At 45.3% G+C, this 11,507-nt stretch overlaps 1 protein-coding gene across 1 annotated transcript in view; it reads right to left on the reverse strand.

The window, feature by feature from the left end:
• Positions 1 to 2,534: 2,534 nt before the first annotated feature.
• Positions 2,535 to 11,507, reverse strand: part of LOC311120619 (sushi, nidogen and EGF-like domain-containing protein 1) — a gene marked incomplete at its 5' end in the record, with an annotated part of 14,725 nt that continues 5,752 nt past the window's right edge. The window contains 11 exons of the mRNA XM_084195203.1: positions 2,535 to 3,306; positions 3,423 to 3,450; positions 3,552 to 3,634; positions 3,920 to 4,007; positions 5,887 to 6,003; positions 7,181 to 7,285; positions 7,552 to 7,634; positions 8,191 to 8,338; positions 8,875 to 9,153; positions 9,962 to 10,074; positions 10,434 to 10,617. Of these exons, the coding sequence (XP_084051329.1) occupies positions 3,425 to 3,450; positions 3,552 to 3,634; positions 3,920 to 4,007; positions 5,887 to 6,003; positions 7,181 to 7,285; positions 7,552 to 7,634; positions 8,191 to 8,338; positions 8,875 to 9,153; positions 9,962 to 10,074; positions 10,434 to 10,617 (1,226 nt within the window). The remainder of the gene's footprint in view (positions 3,307 to 3,422; positions 3,451 to 3,551; positions 3,635 to 3,919; positions 4,008 to 5,886; positions 6,004 to 7,180; positions 7,286 to 7,551; positions 7,635 to 8,190; positions 8,339 to 8,874; positions 9,154 to 9,961; positions 10,075 to 10,433; positions 10,618 to 11,507) is intronic.

The raw sequence follows: 11,507 nt of genomic DNA on the forward strand, positions 1-11,507 counted from the left end.
TTTCTTTGATGGCCAAAAAGCTCAATTTTAGTCTCATCTGACCAGAGTACCTTCTTCCATACAGTGAGGGAAAAAAGTATTTGATCCCCTGCTGATTTTGTACGTTTGCCCACTGACAAAGAAATGATCAGTCTATAATTTTAATGGTATGTATATTTGAACAGTGAGAGACAGAATAACAACTAAAAAATATGCATTTGACCCCCTCTCAATCAAAAAGATTTCTGGCTCCCAGGTGTCTTTTATACAGGTAACGAGCTGAGATTAGGAGCACACTCTTAAAGGGAGTGCTTCTAAATATCAGCTAGTTACCTGTATAAAAGACACCTGTCCACAGAAGCAATCAAACAATCAGATTCCATACTCTCTACCATGGCCAAGACCAAAGAGCTCTCCAAGGATGTCAGGGACAAGATTGTAGACCTACACAAGGCTGGAATGGGCTACAAGACCATCGCCAAGCAGCTTGGTGAGAAGGTGACAAGAGTTGGTGCGATTATTCGCAAATGGAAGAAACACAAAATAACTGTCAATCTCCCTCGGCCTGGGGCTCTATGCAAGATCTCTCCTCGTGGAGTTGCAATGATCATGAGAACGGTGAGGAATCAGCCCAGAACTACACGGGAGGATCTTGTCAATGATCTCAAGGCAGCTGGGACCATAGTCACCAAGAAAACAATTGGTAACACAATTTCCCCCTGCTCAAGAAAGCAAATATACAGGCCCGTCTGAAGTTTGCCAATGAACATCTGAATGATGAGACCAAAATCGAGTTCTTTGGCATCAACTCAACTCGCCGTGTTTGGAGGAGGAGGAATGCTGCCTATGACCCCAAGAACACCATCCCCACCGTCAAACATGGAGGTGGAAACATTATGCTTTGGGGGTGTTTTTCTGCTAAGGGGACAGGACAACTTCACCGCATCAAAGGGACGATGGACGGCGCCATGTACCGTCAAATCTTGGGTGAGAACCTCCTTCCCTCAGCCAGGGCATTGAAAATGGGTCGTGGATGGGTATTCCAGCATGACAATGACCCAAAACACACGGCCAAGGCAACAAAGTAGTGGCTCATGAAGAAGCACATTAAGGTCCTGGAGTGGCCTAGCCAGTCTCCAGACCTTAATCCCATAGAAAATCTGTGGAGGGAGCTGAAGGTTCGAGTTGCCAAACGTCAGGCTCGAAACCTTAATGACTTGAAGAAGATCTGCAAAGAGGAGTGGGACAAAATCCCTCCTGAGATGTGTGCAAACCTGGTGGCCAACTACAAGAAACGTCTGACCTCTGTGATTGCCAACAAGGGTTTTGCCACCAAGTACTAAGTAATGTTTTGCAGAGGGGTCAAATACTTATTTCCCTAATTAAAATGCAAATCAATTTATAACATTTTTGACCAGCGTTTTTCTGGATTTTGTTGTTGTTATTCTGTCTCTCACTGTTCAAATAAACATACCATTAAAATTATAGACTGATCATGTCTTTGTCAGTGGGCAAACGTACAAAATCAGCAGGGGATCAAATACTTTTTTCCCTCACTGTATGTTTGGGGAGTCTCCCACATGCCTTTTGGCAAACACCAAACGTGTTTGCTTATTTTTTTCTTTAAGCAATGGCTTTTCTCTGGCCACTCTTCCGTAAACCCCAGCTCTGTGGAGTGTATGGCTTAACGTGGTCCTATGGACAGATACTCCAATCTCCGCTGTGGAGCTTTGCAGCTCCTTCAGGGTTATCTTTGGTCTCTTTGTTGCCTCTCTGATTAATGCCCTCCTTGCCTGGTCCGTGAATTTTGGTGGGCGGCCCCCTCTTGGCAGGTTTGTTGTGGTGCCATATTCTTTCAATTAAAAAAAAATTGATTTAATGGTGCTCGGTGGGATGTTCAAAGTTTCTGATATTTTTTAAAAACCCAAACCTGATCTGTACTTCTCCACAACTTTGTCCCTGACCTGTTTGGAGAGCTCCTTGGTCTTCATGGTGCCGCTTGCTTGGTGGTGCCACTTGTTTAGTGGTGTTTCAGACTCTGGGGCCATTCAGAACAGGTGGATATATACTGAGATCATGTGACACTTAGATTGCACACAGGTGGACTTTATTTAACTAATTATGTGACTTCTGAAGGTAATTGGTTGCCCCAGATCTTATTTAGGGGCTTCATAGCAAAGAGGGTGAATACATATGCATGCACCACTTTTCCGTTATTAATTTTTCCGAATTTTTTGAAACAAGTTATTTTTTTCATTTCATTTCACCAATTTGGACTATTTTGTGTATGTCCATTACATGAAATCCAAATAAAAATCAATTTAAATTACAGATTGTAATGCAACAAAATAGGAAAAACGCCAAGGGGGATGAATACTTTTGCAAGGCACTTGCACAAAATAAACATACTGAAGCGTTAAGACATTCCTGCACAATGACATTTGAAATAAATATGAAATAAAACATGACACGAAAATAAACATTTAAACATTTTAATTATTAAAATATGAACCTACAAAACAGCCTATAAACACTATATACACGATAGCTAGCAGTGATGTTGGTTTAGAGTTTAAAGACTTAAAGACAGGCACTTCTTTTCCAGTACTGATTGCTGAACATGTTTTTTTGGCTAAGAGGTAAAACAGTTACATTTGTTGGGCATTGTGAGACAATGTTAAATCAATCGATACAGATTTTAAATAGGGTTGCTTATGTTGAAGCAGACAATATACACATTTCCCTGAGCTGAGGGACTAAAACTGCCAACATGTGAGACGTGAGGTATGTTTAATGTTTTGATTTTCCATTGGCGTGGACTGTTTATGGTACATTTATGGTACATATGGTACATTTACATTTGTCATCCATCATGAGCGAAAATTCAGTAAAAAAATATGACATGGAATAGTTAGAAATTATTGATGATTCTGGGACCAAATCTCATTGATTGTTGTGAGGGGTCAATAATGTTCCAGTTGTTAGCTTCCTCCAAATCCTCATTCAAGCTGGTGCTACAACAGGCCAACCTCTGGGCAACATGGGTCATCCAACAGGCCAACCTCTGGGCAACATGGGTCATCCAACAGGCCAACCTCTGGGCAACATGGGTCATCCAACAGGCCAATCTCTGGGCAACATGGGTCATCCAACAGGCCAATTTCTGGGCAACATGGGTCATCCAACAGGCCAATCTCTGGGCAACATGGGTCATCCAACAGGCCAATCTCTGGGCAACATGGGTCATCCAACAGGCCAATCTTTGGGCAACATGGGTCATCCAACAGGCCAATCTTTGGGCAACATGGGTCATCCAAGATTAGCTTTCTGAAAGTAGAGAAGAGCCATGTTAGTTTAACTGAAGCCAAAGCACATTTTATTACGTTTTTAAATTTAATCAATATATTTCAATAGATAGATCTTTGTAATGTCAGTGTACCAACCATTAATGTTGTCTGTTAGTTCTTCTGTCTGTCCAAACAGGGAATAATGAGATGTGAAAACAAGAATATGATTGATTGTATTTGCCAAGAATGACTTCCTTCGGAACTGAACTGTTCAATCAAACTCACTGGGGCTTTTCTTGGGAAGCAGCGGTGGTTCACAGATCTCTCGATAGCAAACATCCTGCTGCACTTTATAGGTCCTTTTATAACTGGGGAGCACAAGGAAAAAAATAGCTTATCTACTAAACATACACAGTACATATAGATACAGATTATTCAACATGCTTCTTGTGGGGATGAACCCATTTACATTCTTGAAATTAATAAAGTTCAACTACTACTATATGTAACAGGTGTCAGTGTGCTTAGAGTATCGCTTCTGGGCTCAAATCAGGGAAGACTTCAGCATATAAAGAGGTTTACAGTCTATATGAAATCAATTCTGACAGGTACAAACATGCAGTGGAGGTCTATGTCCACTGTTTGACACTCACAGGTAATGCCAGACTTCGCCCACCCAGACGGGCACACTCTTTGTTTCAGAGTAGAGGCGGGTACACGGGTGGGGCACTCGCTGGCAGACTGCAGACAGACATGGTCGCAGCAGGACAAAAGATAAACACAGACGCGTGTTAAAGCACTGAGAGGGTTCTTCTGAGGGAGAGGTTCTGGAGGAAGAGGCCGTTTGCAAGGCTGTTAAATATGATATGAGGGACTGAGGAGGAGAGGCAAGGAGGAAGGGAGAGAGAGAGATAGGGAGGGAGGGATTTGGTGTGAACAGAAAGATAGAGAGAGGGAGGAAGAGAGGGAGAGAGAGAGAAGGTGCAGAGATAGGGAGAGAGGGATCTGGTCTGAGGAAGAGAGACGGAGAGAGAGAGAGAGAGGGAAGGTGCAGAGATAGAGAGAGAGGGATTTGGTCTGAGGAAGAGAGAGAGAGAGAGAGAGAGAGAAGGTGCAGAGCGGGAGAAGGGGATTTGTTCTGAGGGAGAGGGAGAGAAAAGGTGCAAGAGAGAGGGAGAGAGACGGGGATTTGGTCTGAGAAGGAGAGCGAGAGAGGAGAGAAAGGGAGGGTGAGATTTGGCACTCCTCCCTGGTGATTGATGGTTTTAGGAAAGGAATGCTTAAACAGTCTGACTGAGGGTGTTTGGATGAGGACATGCACAGCATAGAGCTCCACAGTGGATGTGTCATAATACCCACGATATAAGGCAAATATATCGGCAAAAGTCACCTTGTCTGAGAGAGATTTACACGGGTATCAAAACATCACACCAGGGAAAGCCTACACGAAAAACAGCCCTTATTTTAAGTGTTTCTAAAATCCCCTATGGGAAAAAACAAATGGTGAAAAAAGGATTGGAACCATTTCCATGTTTGACCGCTAGGTTTTATGGGTATTATGACTCATACTGTGGTACTATATTAAAAAAGAAAAGTGTGTTGTGTGTGTCATCTCATACTGGGCTGCAGCATAACACCTTGCGTTACTGGTGAACATGATTGGACAAGTTCAAACCAAAGGAAAGGTTTTTATAAAATAACCTATTTTGTCTGAAGTGCTTTGTACCTGATTGGTTATGTTATAGTTATGTTGTAACTTGCAAAGTTCTATTTTCTATGTGAGGATGTTGCTGTGTAGTTATGGTGCTGTGACATGATTTCCTCCTATGAGGAAGACAAATTTGAATCTATTTCCTTTGCCAGCCCAAGACAGCTGATCTGAGAGAAAATGCAGTTGTTCTATGCTACACTAGAATAAAAGGGTTCCAAAAGCGTTCTTCGGCTGTCCCCATAGGATAACCCTTTTTGGTTCCAGGTAGAACCATTTTGGGTTCCATGTAGAACTCTCTGTGGAAAGGGTTCTACTTTTTAAAAAGAAAAACATTTTAAATTTGTTGTCATTTAGCGTACACTCTTATCCAGAGCAACTTACAGTAGTGAGTGCATACATTTTTCATACTTTCTTCTGTACTGGTCCCCTGTGGGAATCGAACCCACAACCCTGGAGTTGCAACCGCCATGCTCTACCAACTGAGCTACATGAAACCCAAAACGGTTCTACTTGGAACCAGAAGGGTTCTACCTGAAACCAACAAAGGTTATTCAAAGGGTTCTCCTATGGGGACAGCTGAAGAACTCTTTTAGGTAGCAAAAAAATGTCTAAGCGTGTATGGCACTCCTATGTCAATGTGTGGTGTGGTGGGTGGTGTGATGGGGTGTGGGGCGTGTGGTGTGGTGTGGTGTGGTGTGGTGGGGTGGGGTGGGGTGGGGTGGGTGGAGACCAAGTGTGGTCCTCTGTAGCTCAGCTGGTAGAGCACGGCGCTTGTAACGCCAAGGTAGTGGGTTCGATCCCCGGGACCACCCATACACAAAAATGTATGCACGCATGACTGTAAGTCGCTTTGGATAAAAGCGTCTGCTAAATGGCTTATTATTATTAAGACAGAAGGCATAAACTCACACAGCTCACACTGCCTGCCCTTGAACCCGGCTGCGCAGTCGCAGATGTAGGAGTCGCTCCCCTTCGCACACGTACCCCCGTTCAGGCAGGGCAGACTCCGGCAGTCCCGGGACGACTCTGAAACACAGCAGCTGCTGTCAGGACCCCGAGTTAAGCGGAGCCCAGCAGACAAACCACCAGCTCAGGTTTCACTACGGCTGACCTACTACTACCTACTGATCTACGACCCAAATACCTACTGATCTACGACCCAAATACCTACTGATCTACGACCCAAATACCTACTGATCTACGACCCAAATACCTACTGATCTACGACCCAAATACGTACTGATCTACGACCCAAATAGTCCCTATCCCCCCTCTCTCTCTCCTCTCTCTCTCCTCTCTCTCTCTCTCTCTCTCTCTCTCTCTCTCTCTCTCTCCCTCTCTATCTCCTCTCTCTCTCTCTCCTCCCTCCCTCTCTCTCCTCTCTCTCTCTCTCTCTCTCTCTCTCTTTCTCTCTCTCTCTCTCTCTCTCACCCCCCCCCCCTCTCTCTCTCTCTCTCTCTCCTCTCTCCCCTCTCAGTCTCATCCCTCTTTTCCACTCTTTCTGCCCAGTAATCCTTCTCTTCTCCCTATCAGTGGACATTTTCTCTGTAATACACTTCTATTGTAAAGCTGGGTTAACATTCTCTCCATCCTCCTCTTTGCCAGCTACAGTCCTGTGGCCATAAGATAAACGGTCCACTGCTGTATCTAGAGACATAATAATGAACATGCTGTTTCTATTGAGCGCAGCCTATAGGAGGAGATTAGCATAGATTAACATAGCTTCCATGTGGCAGACCTCCCATTAAAACTGACTGGTGCTGGGAGATGTAAGGAATGTTGTTCTTTTCATATGGAACCAGTTACAGAGGAGAGGGTGCCATATCTGGGATCCCACTACACTATAACTCTGTCCTGCATTACAGATTATACTGTAGCGACCAACAACAACACCTAGCGATCTTGTCAAGAGGTTCAGATCTCTTGCTGGGCGGCTAAACTGTGGGGTTGACAGTCGCAGGACCCGCTTTTGAGTACCGTTCGGGGCTATCCCCGAATTCACTGCAATACCTACCAGGGATTAGACCCCACGAATACCTACCAGGGACTAGACCACCAGAATACCTACCAGGGACTAGACCACCAGAATAGATACCAGGGACTAGACCACCAGAATACCTACCAGGGACTAGACCACCAGAATACCTACCAGGGACTAGACCACCAGAATACCTACCAGGGACTAGACCACCAGAATACCTACCAGGTTTTCTTCTGGATCCCTCCTCTTCTTCCTTCATCTGGATCTCTAGTGCAAGGCTGATCTTATTGGTTGTCTCCTCCATCCTCTGAATAGGAGGTTCGGGTTCTGCAAGGCAGAATCAAAGAGGGATTGATCCATACCAGCATACAGTACAAATGTACTGCTGGTCTAAATGAATGTTAACATGTACCACATCATGCTGAAGCTCAGCACTTAAAGATGCTATGTGTTGCTGCAGTTGGCATCTTTCCACCAGTACTTACTAGTGACACCTGGCTGGTTATACCTGGTTATATGAGGGTTATGACAGTACTTACTAGTGACACCTGGCTGGTTATACCTGGTTATATGAGGGTTATGACAGTACTTACTAGTGCGGTGTCTGATGGCCTTTCTGGGCAGGTTGGTGAACTTAGCTGTTATCCTCCCCCTTCCATCAATCAGCTCTGTGTATCTGGAAGATAACAAATTATGGTAAACACTTTTACAGAGACGGACAAATAGAGCCTTAGATAACTACGTTTGAATTGTCTCCTTAGCACTAAATAGGCAGGTTTCAACTCAGCATTCCAATATATATATATGCAATACGTATGCAACACTGCCCTCTAGTGTCTTATTCCTTGTGATAGTTTGACACAAAAACCAACACTGCAGTACAGGGCTTTAAAAACGTTTACCCAGTCCCCTATAAAACCATCCCAATGCTTGTTTGTAGCCTACCTGGGCATCTCTTTAGTGCTCTCTCTCTCTGCAGCCACACCCAGGTCCTGGGTCTCGCCTGCCTCTCTCTCTCTCTCTCTCTCTCTCTCTCTCTCTCTCTCTCTCTCTCTCTCTCTCTCTCCTCTCTGTCTCTGTCTCTGTCTCTGTCTCTCTCTCTCTCTCTCTCTCTCTCTCTCTCTCTCTCTCACTCTCTCTCTCTCTCTCTCTCTCTCTCTCTCTCTCTCTCTCTCTCTCTCTCTCTCTCTCTCTCTCTCTCTCTCTCTCTCTCTCTCTCTCTCTCCTCTTACCTGGGCATCTCTTCAGAGTGCTCTCTCTCTGCAGCCACCCCCAGGTCCTGGGGTTCAGACGGGGCTAGCGTACGACTCACAGGGGTTCCCTGGCCCACTACAGACGTTCTCTCCCTCGTCCTCCCTCCCCATCGCTCCTCCATCGGTACTGGTGATCCAGAGAAAATACACAAAGAGTGAGAGAGAGAGAGAGAGAGCGAGAGAGAGAGATTACAGTTGTTGTTATTTGTGAGAGCCCAAGGTAAAGTTAAAGTTGATTGATCACGATCACGAATATAAGCATTTCATACAAGTAGTGGTAGAGCAATCAATCAATCGAATGTATTTCATAAAGCCCTTTTTATCAGCAGTTGTCACAAAGTGCTTTACAGATACCCAGCCTAAAATCCCACAGAGCAAGCAATGCAAAGGCACAGTGGCTCGGAAAAACTCCCTACAAGGCAGGAACCTAGGAAGAGACCTAGAGAGGAACCAGGCTCGGAGGGCTTTCTGTCTAGAGGACTGAAGCAGCCAAAAAGATAGTCCCAGATTGTAAAAGTTTTTAGTTGGTTCCTATCTGATTCTGGTGTGTGGGCACTAAGCACACGTCCCCAGAGCGTAACAATTTGAAATCTCAGTGTGGTCCTATTGAATGGGCATGTTACAGCAGAGGCTCATGGGACGGGGTGGGAACAGCGCACTCACATGTGGTGAAGGCCAGGTGTTGTGGTACACTGTGGATCTGTTCCTGTCCTGTCTTCCTGACAGCCACGAGGGCTAGGTGGTAGTGCTGCCCCGGGGAAAGCTCTCTCAGGGTATACGTTTCTAACTTCCCATTGGGTAGGAAGCGACTCCGGGTGCTCAAGCCTCGCGTCACGTTGACCACGAAGCCATCCGGCAGGTTCCTGGGGTGGCGGTCCCACGTCACCTGGGCAGAGTTGGAGGTCACATGTGCCAAAGACAGGTTCTGAGGGGGGAGGGGCCCTATGGGGAGGGGGGGGGGGGAGGAGGTCAATGTCATCAAGATAGCCATAACAGACAGGGAAAAGAGTAGAGTACACAATTGTACTCTATAACCATAGTTTTCTTATCACATGTTCTTAATTGAGCAGTTATCCTTTGACTTGAGATGGTCAAAGTTTTCAGGATAGGATAAATTCAGGATAGGAGAAACTCACAATAAACATGGGATGCATTTCTAACTAGCAAAGGGAGCGAATATACATACAGACTATAGCAGATTAACTCTCTATACAGACTATAGCGGTTTAACTCTCTATACAGACTATAGCAGATTAACTCTCTATACAGACTATAGCGGTTTAACTCTCTATACAGACTATAGCAGATTAACTCTCTATACAGACTATAGCAGATTAACTCTCTATACAGACTATAGCGGTTTAACTCTCTGTACAGACTATAGCAATTTAACCATCTGTACAGCCTATGGCAGTTTATCTCTCTGTGCATGCAATGATACAAGTCTGACAGTTGATCTTGATCACATTTTCTAATTTGAGTGGTGATTTTAAGTGTCTGGTCTCCAGGTTAATTGACCCGTTTGGTGGACAAGACTATCTATGTGAGGACGGGGATGTTTACAGACGCTTAACGAAATGCATAGGGAATTCTTGAGGTTCATTGAGCTTCTGCCTCTGCATTGCTTGCTATTTGGTGTTTTAGACTGGGTGTCTGTTAAAGCACTTTGTGACAAAACTGCTGACGTAAAAAGGGCTTCATAAAATAACATTTGATTGATTGTATAGATGTATGAGACATGATGACATACGGGTCCAGACTTGCAGCGGCCCAGCAGAGTGACTGGTGGAGGGTAACTCGTCTGGTCTGATCCCGCTCTGAGTTAGAACGTCCACTGTGTACATCTGACCAGGGAGCAGAGAGCTGAAGGGGAGAAACACAGAAATGCAGACACTCAAACACACACAGACAGATATTCCACTCATGCAAAAAATGACCCAAAAGCTTGTTCTATTCTACTGTGATCCGTGGGGGGTTTATCAGCATTGGAACTAAAGACATGGCTGGAGGAAACGGGTCATGCAATGCAGCTCTGACTTTGACACCAACAGGTATACAGTGCCATCAAGTGGTCATCATTGGTATTGCATGCTGGCGCCCTCAGGACATACTGATAGTGGTTGAGTAGAGTAAAGCCTGACCTCATTTGATTCATTTCGTACAGTTCATATCACTCAGTAACAAATGTCACTGTTTTTTCTAGGGAGTCCTGGGTTCCATACCTGAAGGCGTACTCCATGGTGCTGGTGTTGAGCAGGGCGGTGCGAGCTCCACTCCCGTCTGAGGGGACCAGGGAGAGGCGCACCTGGCTGACAGCTGCGTGATGAGCAGCCTGCACCAGCCACCGTAGCCAAACCTGGGAGGAAGATACGTTGACAACCTGCAGCTGATCCACTCGCCGCGGCCCTGCCACACAGAGAGGGAGACACGCAGAAGGTCAATTAACAAACGCACGCAGTCACACAGATGCATGCACACGCACACACACACACACACACACACACACAGACACACGCATTCACACACACACACACACACACACACACACACGCATTCACACGCGGGCGCACACATACACACACACACACACAGACACACACACACACACACACACACACAGACACACGCGGGCACACACATACACACACACACACACAGACACACACACACACACACACACAGACACAGACACACGCATTCACACACACACACACACACACACACACACACACGCATTCACACGCGGGCGCACACATACACACACACACACACAGACACACACACACACACACACACACACAGACACACGCGGGCACACACATACACACACACACATTTTAAATACTTTATTTGAATCCACAAATCACATTACATCAAGACAGATAAAATTTTTTGAAAGGTCTTGGATACAAAGACACTTAAGGATACACAGAGGTACACACACACATACACACACACACACACACACACACACACACACACACACACACACACACACACACACACACACACACACACACAAACACACGTCAATCGTATCACACACACACACACACACTTTGGTAAGTTACACAGATATCAAATAGAACAGATAGGGTGTGTTTACACAGGCAGACCAATTCTGATATTATTTTCACTAATTGGTCTTTTGACCAATCAGATCAGCGCTGAATAAGATCCGACGTGGTCGAAAATAACAATTAGTGGAAACAATATCAGAATTGGGCTGCCTGTGTAAACAGCCTTATTCTTACATGTCACCACGACATCATCTGAAGCGTGCGCTGTGTCACTCA

The sequence above is a fragment of the Coregonus lavaretus genome (genome assembly GCF_964263955.1).
Source record: "Coregonus lavaretus genome assembly, contig: HAP1_SCAFFOLD_3107, whole genome shotgun sequence".
Lineage (NCBI taxonomy): Eukaryota > Metazoa > Chordata > Actinopteri > Salmoniformes > Salmonidae > Coregonus > Coregonus lavaretus.